Genomic DNA, 19,304 nt, shown 5'->3' on the forward strand with positions numbered 1-19,304 from the left:
CTCTTTAGCAGTGTTCTCCTGTATTTCTTTAAGTGAGTTATTAAAGTCCTTCTTGATGTCCTCTACCATCATCATGAGATATGCTTTTAAATTTGGGTCTAGCTTTTCGGTTGTGTTAGGGTGCCCAGGACTGGCTGATATGGGAGTGTTGGGTTCTGATGATGGTGAGTGGTCTTGCTTTCTGTTAGAAAGATTCTTATATTTGCCTTTCGCCATCTGGTAATCTCTGGAGTTAGTTGTTATAGTTGTCTCTGGTTAGAGCTTGTTCCTCTGACTCTGTTAGCCTGTATCAGCAGACCTGGGAGACTAGCTCTCTCCTGAGTTTCAGTGGTTAGAGCACTCTCTGCAGGCAAGATCTCCTCTTGCAGGCAAGGTGCACAGATATCTGGTGTTCTGACCTACCTCCTGGCAGAAGATGAAGGCCTGAAACAGGGCCTGTCCCAGAAGCTGTTAGCTTCTGTAGTCTACACTCTCATCTGAGCAGACTAGTCTCAGCGGGATCTGGGAACCAAGATGGCTCCCCCAGGTGCTCCGTCAAAGCCCTCCCAAGCCGGGTGGACACCTCTCCTCTGGCAGGGAAGGTGGCAGGATGTCTGGAGCCCGAAAAGGGGTCTGCCTCAGAAGCTCTGTGGCTTCTGCCTGTCCCAGAAGCTGTTAGCTCTGTAGTCCACATTCTCACCAGCACAGACTAGTCTCGGTGGGATCCGGGAACCAAGATCTAGATGTTATTTCATTGCATACTTATTTTGCCCCTGTACGTGCTTCTGGGGTTTCATCGTGTATATGCTGCTGTCCTTTGTTCTCCACAGATCTCGGAGAGTCTGCTTATTTTAACTGCCTTCTCTTTTTCCTTCAGACTAATCTAAACGCTTATATTAGCTTTTTCTGTGTCAGGTCTGCTGCTAAGATTCCCAGTGAATTTGTATTTTAGCTTTTGTTCCCTTCATTACAGATTTTCTAGTTGTGTCTTTTTTATATATATATAATTGCTGTCTCTTTGATAAACCATAATTCTCATTCCCTCAAATACCTGCCTTTAAATCTGTAGAAATGGCTCATGCATCTGTGTATATATCCACGTATTTAAATGTTTGTACATGTGTGAGTTTGGAGACCCTAAGAGGGCATCCATCAGGTGTCTTACTTATATCATTTCTACCTATTCTTTGAGGCCAGGTCTCTGCTTGAGTCTGGGACAGGTTTTCACAACCTTGCCAGATTCCTACACATCTCAGAGATGCACCTTTTTTCACCCCCTTAGAGCTGCTAGTTAATGATGTGCAACATGGCCTGGTGGCATGCTTGGGGCTGGAATCTGACTGTGGTCCCTATGACTGCACAACAAGTGCTCCTCACTGCCACCCCACCTCACAAGCCCTTCCTTCAATTTTCTGAATGTAATAATAACTGAGTTAAAATCCTTGTTGTCTCATAATCTCCATGTCTGTGCTTTTTCATGGACAGTCTCTATTGATGACTTTATTACCTGAGCATGGGTCATACAGTTCTATTTCTTCCTATGATGAGTTGTTTTGTTGAAACTATATGTGGCAACTGTGTAAGTCAGATTCCTGACACCCTGAGGCTTTTTATTGATGCCATTTGTTTGCTGTGTTGTGTGGATTCATTCTGCCAATTAATTAATTGGTATCCCTTCCCTTATAGAGTCACTGACTTCTGTGTTCCCTTAGCTTATTGTAGTCAGCAGTGATTGGGCAAAGACTTTATTAAATGCCTGATGATAATGTCTCCCTGCCCTTGCTGAAGACCTCTGTGTGTGTTGTGTTGAAGCATTTCACACTTCAGACTCTGCTTTCCCCCTGACACACTGTTTCAAATTCAGCCAGAACTGATGGATTAGTGGCTTTCTAAGATTTTTTATAGTAGGCATACAACTGTGTATCTTTATAGACTTAAGAAGAATATGATTGGCCCCTTTGAAGCACCTGAAAATACCTGAATTTTAGCTTTGCTTTAAAAAAATTAATAGCCTTTTTGTTAATCCTGCTAGCAAAATCTTAAGCCTGTCTCCAGCATGATGATGCTACCACAGTGCTTTTATTGAAATATCCCAAGTAGAAGGCTGTTTGCACACAGCAAGCTCCAGGTCAAGATTCTCTGTACCCCATGCACCCAGCTTTTATTAAGCAACTGTGGTATGGAATCTAAGGGAAGCTTCAGACTGTGTCTTCCTTAGCTTCTGTGCCAGGCCTGTCTGCATGCTGCCATGATCCTGCCTTCATGATAATGGACTGAACCTCTGAAATGCAAGTCGGCTCCAATTAAATGCTGCCCTTATAAGAGTTGATGGGGTCATGGTGTCTGTTCACAGTAATAAAAGGCTTACTAAGACAAGTAGGTATAGAGATGTAAGCTGAGGTTTCTCTGTTGTTCAATCCTTCATATCCCATGTAGTTAATGATCAGAACATGACCTTACCCAGGTATCCAATTAGTGACCAGAACTTGACCTTACCCAGGTATCAAGTTAGTGATCAGAACATGGCCTTACTTGGGTATCCAAATTCCTTTTGTTGTTGTTCCTGTGTGCCTGCTGTTCCTTTGTGGACAGATGTTGTTTCTTCAGGAGACTGTCTCCTTTCCATGTCCACTTCCACACAGTGGCAGGTATGCTGTTTTCTTCTCCTTCATTGCTCCACTTGATAAGGCCTGTACCCATATAATACTGTTGGTGGTTGGTCTGTAGTTCATTGCTCCACTTGATAAGGCCTGTACCCATATAGTACTGTTGGTGGTTGGTCTGTAGTTTTACTTGTGCTGTATAGAATTAAATCCAAGGCCAGCATCCACATGAATACCTGAGGGAGTGTGGTATCCCACTTTTAATTCCAGTACAGACATGTAATTTCCACAGCAAGCTAGCTAGCTAGAGGTAGCATTTAGGGAGCCTTGGATTCACCAGAGAGACACTGTGGCAATGCCAACAATTGAGAAAGACTCCTAATAACAGCCTCTGGCCTCTGTATATATGTGCATACCCATGTGCAAACACATAGGTACCACAACTCATCCTCATGCAAAAAAATAAAAAATCTTGTAACAACTCATTAAAAACAAACCTCATATTTACTTAATATCTCCAAATACTCACCTTCTAACAAAGATACTCATATACATCCAAGAGCTTATTTTCTGAAATTTCTACTTTTATGTTTTTGTTATGTGTTATGGAAATATGACTTTCCTTCACATAAGTTTAACTTGTTTACCTTTATGGAGCTAAGTTGGCTGAACTGCTCGTTTATATTCTGGGTATAGTCTGGTCTTTGTCCTAGTAGAGAAACTCAGAGGTTAAAAGAAAAAAAGCAAAGTAATACAGTAGTAAGATTCCAAGCAGAAACAAGTCAGGAAGTGGATGGCCTCGGGTGATCTTACTGTCTCATTTATCTGACTCACAGCTGATTTCTTACTGCATACACATGTATGTCAGGTGGTTTGAATTAAAGTTATTCATCTAAATTAGCTTTCCGTATTGGAAAGAAACATCCTACTTTTCTGTTCCAGTTCCATCTTGGCTTTGTTACTTATTCATAAGTAGACATTTAAAACCAACCTCCCTTTATATCAAAGGAGAGGTAAATGATCACGTCCGTATGTTTCCTTTTCTTTAGAAACTGCCCTGGGTGCGCTAGCAAGAGTCCTGAGAGAAGACTGGAAACAAAGTGTTGAGTTAGCTACAAACATCATCTATATCTTCTTTTGCTTTTCTAGGTAAGTATAGATTCTCAGAGGACTGATCGGCCTGTATTGCTGTCTCCTTGTGTTAGTGTTGACTCTCTCTGTCTTTGTCTGTTTGGCCGTGCTCTGTTCTTATGCTGGCTTTTTTCTTTGTTGTTCTTTTCCTTCAGTCTACACTTCCTTATGCCTGCACACATGCGCGCGCACATTCATATACACGCCATTTGGCATAATGGTGTGGCGTATGATTGTGGCTCTGGAGGAAGATGACCTGTGTTTGAATGCAGTGTCTGCTGTTTACTCGCTGTGTACTCTTGGTTATTTTAATCTCTTTGGGCCTCAGTTCCTTCCTATATAAAATTTTCATTGTAATAGCCATGTTTTCTTCAGTACACATACTTCTGTATTTCACTTTTTATCAATGTAGTAAATACTTAGTGCATACAGTGTAATAGTTTGATTAAATGATTAATTAATTAACTATCAAGGTGATTGGCATTTCCAACTCTGTGAACACTTAACATTTCTTTGTATTGGGCATATTTGAATTCCTCTCTTCCAGTTCTTTCTGAAATATATTAAATTGTTGTGAACTGTAGTTACCATACTATGCTATAAAATTAGAACTTATTCCTCCTATATTACTGTATGTTGGTTTTGGTACTCACTATCCAACTTTCCTTTATTCTCCATAAACTAGCTCTAGAAGTCTCTACTCTCTTTATATGAAGTCAACTCTTCCACATATCTGAACAAGGACATATGACATTTACTTTTCTTTATTTGACTTATTTCATTTAACATAATGTCGTCTAGTTCCATCCATGTTTCTAGTAAATTACAAAGTTTTATTCTCTTAGTGGTTAAATATATTTTATTTATATGTATATGTTTTAATAAGGATGTTATTGAGATTTTATGAAAAATTTCTAGCCAATTAGATCTGAATAAACTAGCATTAGCAAAGAAATTTTATTCAATAAATGCTTGAATAAATTAATTATCTAGCAAACATATACCCAATAAACGAGTGCTTAGTGTTATTATAGTATTTGTTTTGTTAGACAATATTCCAAAATGTATTATGAAACTATTTTAGTAGTTAATGTGGTGATTAATCATAAAAACATGCTTATAATGCTATTTAAGGTAAGAGTAGAATGTTAACACATATTTAAGATAATTTTATAATTTCAAATTTTATTTAAATTTAATTTTTAGTTTAAATTTATTTGAAAAATTATTATACTATGGTTATATTCATCCATTGGAATGTATGCAAACTTAAGTTTTGTATGTTTTATGTCAGTTTAAGCCAAAACCACAGTTTCTCCTATATGAAAAAAAATGTACCCTTTTTAATGTATATTAAAATGTCTTCTTTGAAGCTTTTCTCATTTTCATGGACTCATCACTCACTATAAAATTGGAGCACTGTGTATGAATATCATTGATCATGAGTTAAAAAGACATGAGCTTTGGCAAGAAGAACTCTCTAAGAAGAAGAAAGCTGATATCCTTTCGGTGCCCTCTGACCTAGTGCCTGTCCTTAGGCGCTTTGGATGGTAGGGTGGGCTTGTTCTCTCCGTTTTTTTAATTTCCATCACAGTATTTGGAAATCATGCAAGAATGTGTCAAAGGTAAAGATAGAGGTTGGACTGATCAGGATAAACACAGTTGGACATGGACTCCTGTCTCTCTCCTTTGGACCAGTTAGTGAGGGAGAAGCGTGGCGCCTGCAGCAGTACTGGATGACTAAGAGTCTCAGTGACTGCACATGTGGCACTACAGCCATGTGTTTGCTGAACATGGCTGCTTCTGCACTTCCTGGTAACTGTGATGGGAATGGAGTACCTTTTTCCATGAACCAAATTTTTCAGGGAAGCTAACTTAAAGAGTTTTACTTTTCTATGAAGTTCAATTTTTCTAATTAAGTAAGTTTTTCTAGTCGAGAGGTGTATAGAATGATAGAACCCATGAGATGAACTTTAGAAATTCTCTATTCTAATGTATCTTATGGGCTAAGAATTATTTTTTGTTCTTTAACAGATGCTTTCAAGCACTATGTTATTGCCCATTGGCTTAAAGCATTTTGGGAGTGGGTGGTCCTTTGCTTTTTGAGCTATTCAGATAACTTCTATCTCTTGATTTTAGTTTTCCATATTGAATACAGTAGAATGATATTCTTCTCTTCAGCATTACAGTAATCTCATCTGAAGCAATTTATCATATGGTCTTTACAATTTAATTCTAGCTCAAAGGTCCTGGACTATTCATACTTGTCTTAACATGAGATGTTTTATAAATCAGCAAGCCATTGTAAGCAATAGCATTATTTGACTACACTATATATTTGTATCTGTTAGAAATGAAAGCAACATTCCTGTAAAAAAAAGTGAGAAAACTGAGGCAGAGAGGCAGATGAGCATAATGGACTGAAACTACTTTATTGAATCAATGAGAGATCCCAGCTTTTCTACAGGATGAAGGTTTAGTGCATGTACACACATAAGTAGCTATCAGGAAATTACAGCTATTTTTAATTTTTTTTTGTATTTTTTTTCTGGTTTAAATGGGAGCAGGATAGGTGGTTTTCTATACCTAGGCATATAGTTTCTGCCAGTGTAGCTGAAGTCAGGCTGGGACTAAGATGTTTTTTATGACTAGGGACTAGTGCCCAGGAGCCGGATGCAGGTCTTCTTGACCCGAGGCTACTACCCATTGAGTCCTGTTTGACCAAGGGTGGTGCATTCCTTAAATCTTCTTTGTGGAACTCATGGGCCTGATTCTTTAGAATGTCCTTCTCTTGGAATCTCCAACCTGAGCAAGGTGCTAAAAAGCTGTAGAATTAATCTGCATATTCAAATATTTTGGCTGTCTGCCTGAAGAAGAGTTTATTATTCTTAACAACTACAGGAGTTTCTGTGAGAAAGTAACCTTTCTAATGGGCCCACTTAGAGCCTGTTCTAGACTTGGCAACGTTCATAGCATGTTTGCATGTAGTTACTGAGAATCCAAGTATTTGGTGGAGTCAAACATTTCCTCATACTAGGACTACAAGGGACTTATGTATGGGACCTTTGGCTAACATGCCCTGTTTTGCACAGTCCTGCGGCTAAGATTTTAAATGGGTGAGGAATATAGCTCAAGTTGTAGCCAGGCTTGGTAGCACATGCTTTTTAACCCCAGTACTCCAGAGGCAGAGGTAGGTGGGTCTCTGAGTCTGGGCCCAGCTGAGTCTACATAAGTTCCAGGTCAGCCAGAGTTACATAGTGAAACCCTGACTTAATTATTAATAATAATGACAATAATTTGCATATAAAACATAATTGCACTGTTCTCAAAGTAGTCTTCAGTAGTCTTTTTTCACTTCAGTTCATGCTTGCAATCCTTAACTTGATTTTACTTGATGAAGATCTTGAAAATCAAACATTGAGAAAGGATTATGACAAAACCTTTAAAAAATACCAAGGACTTGTGGTAAAACAAGAGCAGCTATTGAGAGGTATGAGTTCCTGGTCACTTCCTGTAACCTGACACTCAGAAGCTAATGTAAAATTATTTTAGCTTTCAAATTCTGTTTCTAACATTTGTTGAATAATAAGAGACTTTAATATTATATGGCTTTGCTGTCACTTAAGATGCAGAAACTTAAGATTTAGTTAGAATGGCATTGATCCTTTCAGTGAAGTACCATAGTCCTGGCTCATAGTCAACTATGGATTGGATTTTGGGTTATTTAATTGCTTATTTGATGACCTTTGTACATGGATATATTTTTGTTCCCTGATTGTTCTTAGCTTTTCTAACTACACTGAAGTTTTCAAATTTTGCTGCTGTTCTGTTTGGTTTGGCATTGAAAGGAGCCAAAACAAGGACTGCACTGATAGACAGGCATCTTCTGCTGCACCCTGCCTCCCAGCCTGTTTCAAAGATCTGAAGTTGCATAGTTAAGCTCAGCCTATTGAAGAAGAAGGCAGGACCTTTTCAATGTTCAGTGTTTAAAAAGACTAGAATATAGTAACTTTGACCTGGGTCAACACATAAGCCAAAATATGTTAGATCTTTAAAAATAATTGTTTTGTTAGAATTTAAAAACACTAAGTTGGTTTTTTAAAGAATAGTAAGCTCTATTTTTAACCAAAATACTTTATGCAAATGTTTTATGTTCTATTCACCCAGTTTTATTGAGAGTTAATTGATAGATAGCAAACATAATTTGGTATATTTGAATTTATGCAAATAATTACTAGACTGTGACATATTCAATGTAGATATATCCACCATTCCATAGCTGCTTTGTATATCTGTTGTCATTCTGTCATTTTTTTTTCTTCTCCCTCCTTCTCTAGTAATTTAGAGGAATAAGTAGAATTATACAGTATCTTGTTTGGTCAGAATAAAGATACATCCATGTTGTTGGGTTTATCAGTATTTTTTTCTTTTAATTATTCATATCTGATAATTTTCCATATTCTCTTATGGATTCTTTCTAGTTTTTGGCAGTTGCTTTGCTGTGCTCCTTTGAGCAGTCATCTATATGAACAGATATCATTTTGTGTTTACATCCTCAGAGATGGCACAGTGTGCATTATTTAGCTACATTGAAGACTACCACTACATAGAAGTGTTCTTCTTGCAACCCTCCTAGCCGATGTTCCCACCATTAGTGCATAAAAGTCCCAAGTAACTGAAAAGGATGGATAGGAGCTGGGTGGTGGCACACATCTTTAATCCCAGTACTTAGGAGGCAGAGGCAGACTGATCTCTGAGTTCAAGGCCAGCCTGGTCCATAGAGTGAGTTCTAGGACAGCCAGGGCTACACAGAGATGTCCTGTCTTAAAGAAAGAAAGAAAAGAAAAGAAAAGAAAAGAAAAGAAAAGAAAAGAAAAGAAAAGAAAGACTGATATGATCAATATTATTAACTTTAGCTAACTTATAATTTAATATAATTGTAGTCATGATTTGAACTTCCCAGTCTACTCTGGGAAGAGAGTCTCTTCATATATCAATCTGCATTTCTTTAGTTGAAGTCTCCTTTCATGTATTTTGTTTATTTCTTAGTGGGGTTATTTGTTTACATACATGTTTATGTATATGTATTATGTTTGTGTGATATGTTTTATATAAACTTTATAAAATACATGATTTGTTCACAATGCAGTCTGATTATATCTTTTCACTCACTAATAATGTCTTTTGAGGATAAGAATTTCTGGTCTTTAAGAATTATAAAGACTAATTGTTGTTAGGCACTGTATCTATAATATCTTCCCTAACTGGAGTTCACAGAGATGCTTTGCTGTGTTTTATTCTAGAAGTTCTGTCATCCCAGGGTTTGTAGTAAAATCAGTGATTCATTTTGAATACATTTGAATGAGTCAGCTTTTTGGGTTGTTTTTTGTCATATGAATATATGCACTATTTATTTCAAAGTTGGAATTAGTTTCTGTCTTTGCCAGAAAGTCATTCCTCCATATATGTGCATGTCTGTTTGGCACTTTGTCTACCCATCATTTTTGTGTAGTTTTTGCTGATAGACAGCGTAACGATTATAGAAAAGGTTTTAAATAATTTTAAGTATAAAGCAGAATAAAGAAGAGCTTACTCAATGTGGTCACATGGGGAAGCAGATCAAAGAGATACAGAGAAACCCTCAAGTATGTCTTTGGAATTCTGAAGAAAAATCAATTCAAATAGAAGGTCAAGGAGATGTGCATCTAAGCAGTTCCGGTCAAGATGTGTACCCGCCCACTATTGACCCATTCTTGTCTGAGTCTCAGTCTCATCCTGTAAGTGGTCTGACAAGTTGTTAGAACTGTATGAATTCTTTTCAAGGGAGACAGATTTCCCCTCTGCCTGGCGCCTTTTCCTTCTCTCAGCATGAGATTCTTCAAGGGTGCATTGTTTCAGGAGTCTGCTTGTATCTCTTCAGAATGTCATCATTTCTACCAGACTTCTAATATTTCTCCACTTCATGTTTTAGCACCTCAGGATTGATATGCAACATTTCCGTGTCTGAAACAAATATAATATACAAAATACAAATAATGGCCAAGGCTAGAGCACATTTTGTTAGTGCTGTGTACCTATGCAAGAGAACCATTTTTCATAATCTCTTGGCATTTAGTCACTTTTGGAAGGGCTGGCACAAGCAATTTTGCCTTGTAGGTTTGAGAAACATCTCATCATAAAGTCTAGGCTGGCCTTAGAATTATTATCTTCTTGGTTCAGTTTTTCTAGTGATGGATGCCCACTATGACTATTTTAGTTCTGAAAGTCTCCTTCCCACCCTACCCTCCTTGTCTCTCAATACTTTTTTTTTAATTAGATATTTTCTTTATCTACATTTCAAATGTTATTCCCTTTCCTAGTTTCCCCTCCGAAAATCCCCTATCCTCTCCATCCCCCGCCCCCTGCTCCCCAACCTACCCAATCGCATTTCCTGGCTCAGGCATTCCCCTATACTGGGGCATAGAATCTTCACAGGGCCAAGGGCCTTTCCTTTCATTGATGACTGACTAGGCCATCCTCTCCTACATATGCAGCTAGAGCCACGAGTCCCTCCATGTGTTTTCTTTGGTGGTTTAGTCCTAGGGAGCTCTGAGGTTGCTGGTTAGTTCATATTGTTGTTCCTCCTAGGGGGCTGCAAACCCCTTCAGCTCCTTGGATACTTTCTCTAGATCTTTCATTGGGGACCCTGTGCTTTGTCCAGTGGATGACTGTGAGCATCCACTTCTGTATTTGTCAGACACTGGCAGAGCCTCTCAGGAGACAGCTATATCAGGATCCTGTCAGCAAAATCTTGTTGGCATCTGCAGTAGTGTCTGGGTTTGGTGGTTGTTTATGGAATAGATCCCCAGGTGGGGCAGTTTCTGGATGGTCAGTCTTTCAGTCTCTGCTCTGAACTTTGCCTCTGTTACTCCTTCCATGGGTGTTTTGTTCCCCCTTCTAACAAGGATCGAAGTATCCACATGTTGGTCTTCCTTCTACTTGAGTTTCATGTGTTTTACAAATTGTATCTTGGATATTCTGTTGGCTGGAGAGATGGCTCAGTGGTTAAGAGTACTGGCTGCTTGCTCTTCCAGAGGTCCTGAGTTCAATTCCCAGCAACCACATGGTAGTTCACAATCATCTATAATGGGATCTGATGCCCTCTTCTGGTGTGTCTGAAGACAGCTACAGTGTACTCATATACATAAAATAAATATTTTCTGAAGGCGTTGATGATTAACCATCTGGCGGTTTGTTCTTCATTGTTCCACAATCCTGGTTGATCTGGGTTGGACCCACACTGGGGGAAGAAGAAAAGTGACAGATGGAGCTAGTGCTGCTAAGCCTTTCAGGCTCAATTTAACCAGTGGAATATAGAAGAAATGGCTCTTGGGTTGGGTTTACATAGGGTCCATTCTGCTTGTCTTGTGGGAAATATCCTAGCATCTCAAAATGTTCAGGTTTCTTTGTCAGAAGCTGTACTTGTGTAGACTGTTAACAGTTTACTTATAAGACTTGACGAAAACACAACTACCAGTAATACACAACAGTTAGTTAGAAGCCTTTACAAAAAGAGCAATAAAAATAGAACTATTTTGAAAAATAACTGAGTACAGGCTTGCAGATATCTAATGCTTTTCAATCTTGAAAGTTTTACATGGTATGAGTTGTCTCACTTTGTCACACAGGGCCACCTCTCTTGTGGCTTCAGAGTTAGCTCAGACTGTTCATCCTGGCCCATGGCCAGCAAGGAGCAGGCATGTGCTGACCTGCTGTGCTGCTAGCTCATGGTGGCTTCTGGCTGGCCGAAGCTAGGGTTACTGTCTCTCCTTTAGCCATAGCTGCTTGCTGCAAATGCATTGTGCAGAGCAATAGCTCTTGCTACTTTGCATGTATGAATTTTACATGTTCTTTAACTCTGTTAATTTTTCATAACATGTAAACTTTAGATACACAATTGTACATGTTTCTAGTCACTTGCATTGTGCATCAAATACACTGACATCAGATTAAAATAGTCGCTTTCAGTGCAATCATCTAAAGCCTGCAACACAAGCTGGTCAGTTTTTTAATTTTTTATTAGAGTTTAACTTGCTCTGTTTTGTTGTTTTAAGATGGAAGCTGAGGTCATTTGTCTAAGAGTTTAGTTTAGAACACAAATGTTCCCTCTGACTGCAACCCACATAGTTTCATGGTTTTTTTATTTATAATTTTATTTGGTTAAGGTTAATTTCCATTTCCCTTTTTTTAACTCATAGGTTATTTACGCAGCAATCATTTTGTTCCAGATAAGTAGGGATTTTCCACAGATTTTAGTGTCATTGATATGTCCTCTTCTGTGTTTAATTTCAGATGGTTTATGACTTTTGTCTTCATGTTCACTAGCCTTTTCTTCTCCCGGCAGTGTGTTTATATTCCATTTCATTGTTAAGAACTTTTAGGCTTTTTTATTTTTTGGTCCCCCACATGTCTTCCTAACTTCCCCTGCTTTTGGGTTGTATCTCCTATGCCTTTAAATGACTCGATAATCTTTGATTGTCTACCAGATGGTATGAAATGTACATTATTCCTTATTTATATAAATGGTCTTTTATTATGGGGTGCTAGAGAGATGACTCAACAATTTTGAGTACTCATTGCTCTTACAAGAGGACTAGTGTTCAGTTTCAACACACACATTAGGTAGGTCACATCTACCTCTAAGTCCAGTTTTAAGAGATCCAGTGCTCTTTTCTAGCCTCTATGAGTACTGCATACATGTGGTATGCATACAGACAAGCAGGCACACACCCAAGCATAAAAATGAAATAACCAAGCACTCAGTTAATTAAAAGTTAATAAATATTTTTGAGTTTTGGGAAATAGTTTAGCAACCTGGAGAGATTTTGAGCCTTTTAGGTCTTGATCTTGATTTGTGACTATAAGTAGAATTTAGTCTAAATTTCCTTACTGCTACTAAGGCAAGACACTTTGAAAATTCCTCAATTACCCAGAATTTCCAGTGTGAGCTATTTCTAGTTTCTTGTACAGCACCATGTGATTTCTCTTCTAATCCTTGCTTGTTGTTGTTCTGTCCTGGGCTCAGTTGGCTCCTAATTATACTCGTGCCCAGCTGTACCCTACTCCATATACAAGGGAGTTTATAGAACTCCAGAGTTGTCTCTGTAGAGCTGTCCAGTGCTCTTCTGGGTGATTTTGCTTCCGGCAGACCTTCAGTCCATCTCCATTGCTTGGAGATTTGTCAGGTTCTGCCTGAGTTCTTCCTTGTGTGGTAATGTGGATGCTTGGCCTGGACAGCCTTCTAGGCCGTCACAGGAGCCTTCTAGGCCATCACAGGACTGTTTCCATTGTTTCTTACCGCTCAGAGATTACTACAATTCATTGTTTGATGTCTAGTATTGTGAAAACCTTAGTTTGTGTATTTTAATCTTTTGTTTGTTTTTAATAAAACAAATCTCTAATGAAGTTGCTCAAAATGGCTCCCTTTAAATTATTCTCACACAGTTCTGAAGCCTAGAAGGCAAAAATTAAAGTGATATCATGATCATGTTTCTTCTCTTGGCTCTAGAGAATAATTACAACTTGATTGTCATTTTGGTATCTTTCAGGCTGTCTAATACTTCTTGGCTTGTTTGTTACAAATCACTCCCAACTCTGCTTGCATTTCAACCAGGGCTTCAGTTACTAGATTAAGACCCTAATTGATTATTGCATTATCTTATCTACTACAGTTGCAAAGACTATATTTCCAAGTAAAGCCTAATGCTAAGGTCCTGTTAAATTTTAGGTAGGCACTGTTCAACTCACTTCATCACCTTTGGCTATACACAGAAGGCTTCTGTGTGCTCTCAACACAGCTTAAACATCTTCTTGCATTATCATATTGCATGGAAGCTCTCAACATGGTGCAGCAGGATAAATAACTGAGCTGAGACTCTGCTGGACATGTGTTTCTATTTAGTTCTGCTGCCTCCTAGCTATGTAGATAGGGCAAGTTACTTAAGTTATGTACAGCTAGTTTTCCTGTCTATTAGATGTTTATGCTACATTTGCTTATAAATATTTTAGAATTATTTATTTTTGTTCAGTAGCATAATAGCTGTCATATATGCAGTATAATTTACCTTTCTATGGCAAATTTTGCTAAATAAATATTTATCAATTTGTTCTAGTATAAGTATGCAAACATATATTTGCATATATTTCCGTCTTCTTGGCATTAAGATTTCATGGTGGATAATAAGAATGTGTTAAAAGAGGCTGGGGAAGTGACGTATGCCATGACTCTAGCTAGCACTGGGGTAGCTTAGATGGGAGGATCACACGTTCACAGTCAGCCTGGGCTAATGGTCAAGTCCTGTCTAAACAGACAAAACTATTAAGTGAAATGCCAGAAATAGTAACATCAAGGCATTAAAGAAGGCAAAAAGGATTATATTTATCAATAACCTATATAACTTTGACAAAAATATTTTTTCAAGCCACACTCTGAAACTTCCTGTCAAGACAGAATATAAACTATGACCTATTATACAATTCTCACCTTCAGAAAGGAAGTTGTTTGATTTCTGTGGGGAACTGATATCTTTATTACAGGTGTCTAAAGGACATTTTATTTAGAACTGGTAGGGCCTGCCCTGATCCCCATCTGGCATAACAACAATGTCAGGAGCCATCTAGGAAAGGCTAAGGCTATCAGGTGACCTTGCTGGAGATGGCCCACCATTTTTGCATGGCCTAAGATGGATGAGCTCTGAGAGGCAAGGTCTCAAGAGACTTCATCTCAGGATGGCTTCTTGCAGCTGATAAGCCTTTCTGATCACTCTTACCTAGTCTAAGGATTCCTGAGCATTAGCCCACCCTATTGAGTAGTCTTCGTGCAGATCAACTTCGTGCACATCAAAGATGAACTTTCATGAACTAACGTTGTTTAGGTGAATTAATGATTTTACAAAGTTTTGATTTGATTCAAATAATCTTAGGAAGAAAGTCTTAAAAGATTGTTTTAGTTGTGACCTTGAAAGATATAATAAAGTTAAAATCAAGAATAGAACATCCTCACTCCTCATGTTAAGAGTAAAGGCTGTACAATAAGGAATACAGTGAGTTTTCACAATTACACTAAAGAGATATAGACTTGGGACAAGTTTGTATTCAAAGAAAAATATCCAGGTCCATGAATGAAGCCACAGGTGTGCACTATGATAGGGAATTAAGGAGCCTTTCACCTGGCAAGGGAGGGGACTTAGAACTAGAGAGAAGGGAGCCCTAACAATTAAGCTTTCTTTTTTTCTTTTTAATCCCCTGATGCTAACAAAAAGAGTTTATTACCAGAATCCAATAGCTTTTCCCCTTAGAATAGCAAAAAGTTAGAATTGCCAGAGATAAAGTTTGGCCTTGTCACTGACTCCATACTCCTGGCTGCCTTCCTCAAAAAAAAAAAACAAAAAAAAAAACAAAAAAAAAACCTGGTGCTTTGGAGCCCCCAGCAAGTTGTACTTCTTAACTCTTGCAGTGACTAAAAGAAAATGGATTTGAATGTGAGAAATAGATGCTTTTGTGTCCTCATAGGTCTCAAGCTACCCCTAGTGACAGCGTGGCTCACAGCAGCCACTGGAGACTGAAATGTTGTGGAATGATATCTTTATTTTGTATGTGTAAAATTATTTCCCGTTTATTGTTGGCCGACTTATATATCAATAATTACCATTTAATTACTATTAAGCTCTAAGCTCATGGAGAATTTAAAATGCTGTGTGTTAACTAAAAAAGGAATAAAATAGAATAGGTAGAGGAGTATGATTCTCACTGTATTACATAATATCTATGTCTTATTTGGTCAAGCTTGAACATTTTAATTAGGTTAAAAATTTTAAATACAGAGCCTTTTAGAACTGTGTTTATGACCTTGATATGCAGAACTGAGTTACAGCCATTGACTCCATCTGCCATTCATTCAGCCCTGGTGTATTTTCATTTCCTAGTTGCTCTCTATTTGCTTTTGAATCTTGCGGAGGACACACGTACAGAACTGAAGATGAGGAACAAGAATATCGTTCACATGTTGGTGAAGGCTCTCGATCGGGACAATTTTGAGCTGCTGATTCTGGTCGTGTCATTCTTAAAGAAACTCAGTATTTTTATGGAGAATAAAAATGACATGGTAATGTACAAAGCTTCTTCAAGTAAGCCACATTGGTCATTTTAAAGTTAAGATATTCTGATAAAACATATTTTCTACCCCTACTAAGGTAATTGTGAATATTTTATAACTATAACAGCTTCATTAGGAAATATCAGTGATATCATTACTATTCTAGATAATAGAAGCTTTCTGAGGAAAAATATTTTCTAATATGCTAAAATAGATATACATGATATCTTTAAGAAAATAGCTTATACTTTCAGGTTCATTTGGTGTTACTTAAACTATTTTACTTCTTGTATTTCTGACTTTGGTGTATTCACTAAATGCTTATAATTATGATCATCCTGAAGTGGTTAATATATCAGAAAGTTCTAGACATTAATATTATATTTATATTTAATTTCCAATGATATCATAGAATTGGAAGATCGGAAACAGCTCATCTCATCAAATATCATTTTTATTGGGGAGAAAAAATGAGGTTCAGCAAAGTTAGCTACTCACACAGAGTTATAAGAAGTGCTCAGTGTGTGAGAAGTGAAGTCAGAGCTTTACTTTAGACATCCGTGCTTCAGGTTTACATGGGGAAATGCCCTTCCTTATAAGTGACAGCATCTTGTGAAATAGTACTTTTAGAACTCAGCTAGACTGCACATACATGGCACATGTAATCACTCTGATTTTACCCAGAGAGCAAAGAATCCCAGACACCAAATCCTGTCCTAAAAACATCTCTCTAAACTCAGGTTTGCTCCTGAGAGGGAGAACTTAATCTTTATTTTTACTGTTGTTTAGTTGGTTGGGGTTTTCTTTGTTCAGTGGGGGGGTCTTTTGAGACAAGATGTCACTTAGCCCAGTCTGTCTTCAACCTTATGTAGCAAGTGCTGGGATCACAGGTGCAGACCCTTTAACTCCATTTTCTTCTTGTTGCTTTCAAGCAATACTAACAGAAAGTTTTGTAATGATTTTATTGATAAGCTTCATATCAACTTCATATTGATAACTTTATATAATGTTTGGATCAAATCCAACCTACATTCCTCCTGCCTCCCAATTCCTCCCCTACTCTCCACCATATCCCACTTTCCTTCCCGAATTCATGAACTCGTTTACTTTTTATTTTATTTAACTCACCGAGTCTCTTTAGTGCTGCCTGTATGCTCATGGTATAGGGTGATTTACTGGAACATGGGCGAGCTCTCAGGGCTGCATCTCCTAAGAAAACTGCATCTTCCTCCCCAGCATCCATCAAGTGCCAGTAGAATCTCAGCTAGGAATGCGACATAGCATTCAGCTCACCTCTTCCCTGTATATTTTAAGTAAATGTAATTTTTACCTTAAAAATAATTTTAATTCATGATTTGAATTAGATGATAGTTATTATACAGTAGAAATATATAATAATATAATAAAATATATTAACCTGGCATCTCATTTATGCACATTAGAGTATGTCATATTAGCATGTAGTTTTAAAAGCAATTGTAAAAAGGTGGACATCATATGGGTTTGCTTACTGTTTTGGCTTATGACTTCATTTTAATATATATATTTTAGATGCAAAGCTTTTATCAGTTATATGTTTCATGTATTTTATTCTTTTCTGTAGCTTAGCTTTTTCGTTCTCCCATAAAGAGCAAAGGTTATAATTTTGGTAAAGTACAGCATATAAAAACATGCCCTTAGCAGGCTGTGGTCTGATGTTGTATTGAAGCATTCTTCATTAACTCAAAAAAGCTTCCTTCAAGTTTTGTAGGATTTTGCTGTTATTTTAGTCTGGTCATTTTATTGTGAGTTAAGTTGGAATATGGTATGAGGTACAGATCAAGATGTACTTTGAGGGTTAAGAACACATGCTGTTTTTGCAGAGAACCATCATTCTATTCCCAACATTAATAGCGAGCAGCTCACAACCACCTGCTGCTCCGATTCCAGGGGATCTGACATCCTCTTTGGGCATCTGCATGCATTTCATGCTTATACAGACTAGCAGGCAGGCACTCGCATGTACATAACGTCTTTACAAAGAGATTTGCTTGTGAATATTGATGTCACCTTCGGTTTTGTTACAGATCTAGTGTTAAAAGATGGGTTTTTTATTGTTAAATTGTCTTTCTTGCATTATGAAATAGACTTTACGCTATGGGGGACTTTTGGGATAGCATTGGAAATGTAATTGAGGAAAATATGTAATAAAAAATATTAAAAATTAAAAAAAAAAGAAATAGACTTTATTTGCTTTTATTTTTCAGTTTTTTAAAAATGTAATTGACTAGGGATGTAGCTTCATGGCAGTAGTTCTTAGGTTTTTTTTTTTTTTTCAGGATGAAGAAAAGAAAGAAATCTTTATTCATTGGTTGTGCTATAAAACAGGTGGTGGGCCATATTCGTCCCACTAAGCACAATATACTGAGTCTTAATCTAAAATTTTAGCTACTACTTGCAGTCTGGTGGTCTCTCCCAGTTTTAATAAGATTTCAAAATAATATCTTGAGTTATGCCCAAAAACTGTGATGTTTTACCTTTAGTGTCCCAGACTGGTATTTGCATTACTAGTTCTTCATTAATGGCATAGACGACTCCCTTATTAACCGCATAAAGGGCCAGAGGCCTCTTTTCTTAAGCTCTTACAATGCTGATCTGTGGCTGTCACCTGGAACGTTTGATTTCAGAGGGGTTCCGTGCCAAAGAATACTCTGACCTATCCCCACTTGGATTTACATTTGCAAAGACAAGTCTGCTAGGTATAAGACAAGGTTGACTTCCTTAGCTGAATATTAAACACCTCCATAATCTTCCAAGATTTATCTTTAAGTTTCTGCTAATCTCGATATACTTTATCCTGTGATCACAGCCAAGCAATTGTAATTCCCCAAATAATGTTCCCGACTAGTTTCTTTCATTCTGTACTAGCAGTGCTTTTCTTAACCAGAAAAATAATTTATATTCATTAAGACTTTGTTCTGAATCTGAAGTCTTCTCTTCTCGATGTGTTAATGACTCCTTCCGGGCTGCTTCCAGAGCACTTCTGTTTGTTTATTGATTATTACATTCTATTTTTATTACTTGTCTTACTTGTCCACTCTTTTTAGACAGAGGAAATCTTCAAAGGCAAATGGGACCTTGTCTGTTTTGTCGGAGGCCTGGGATATGATGGGTAGTGTTCAGTTGTGCAGGATTTTCAAGAATTGAATGCTCTTTGTTTTCCAGCTACAGCAGCAGAATGAGGGAGAGAGTGGATAGATAACGTAGGGGGTGAAGAGTTTCCTTTAAAAGTCTGATGTTAATATAAAAACATTTGAGTTGAAATGAGATTACAAGCTAATTCGTACTTAAGAAATAGTTACAACATTATGAACTAACCAGTACCCGGAGCTCTTGACTCTAGCTGCATATGTATCAAAAGATGGCCTAGTCGGCCATCACTGGAAAGAGAGGCCCATTGGACATGCAAACTTTATATG

General features: G+C 37.6%; 1 protein-coding gene across 3 annotated transcripts in view; it reads left to right on the forward strand.

The window, feature by feature from the left end:
* Kifap3 (kinesin associated protein 3) overlaps positions 1-19,304 on the forward strand; it is a 134,776-nt gene that overhangs the window by 25,133 nt on the left and 90,339 nt on the right. For all 3 annotated transcript variants that reach the window (XM_021160355.2, XM_029478213.1, XM_021160363.1), the window contains exons 6-9: positions 3,632-3,731; positions 5,087-5,211; positions 7,105-7,203; positions 15,677-15,855. In XM_021160355.2, the coding sequence (XP_021016014.1) occupies positions 3,632-3,731; positions 5,087-5,211; positions 7,105-7,203; positions 15,677-15,855 (503 nt within the window). The remainder of the gene's footprint in view (positions 1-3,631; positions 3,732-5,086; positions 5,212-7,104; positions 7,204-15,676; positions 15,856-19,304) is intronic.

This window comes from Mus caroli, chromosome 1, assembly GCF_900094665.2.
Source record: "Mus caroli chromosome 1, CAROLI_EIJ_v1.1, whole genome shotgun sequence".
NCBI lineage: Eukaryota > Metazoa > Chordata > Mammalia > Rodentia > Muridae > Mus > Mus caroli.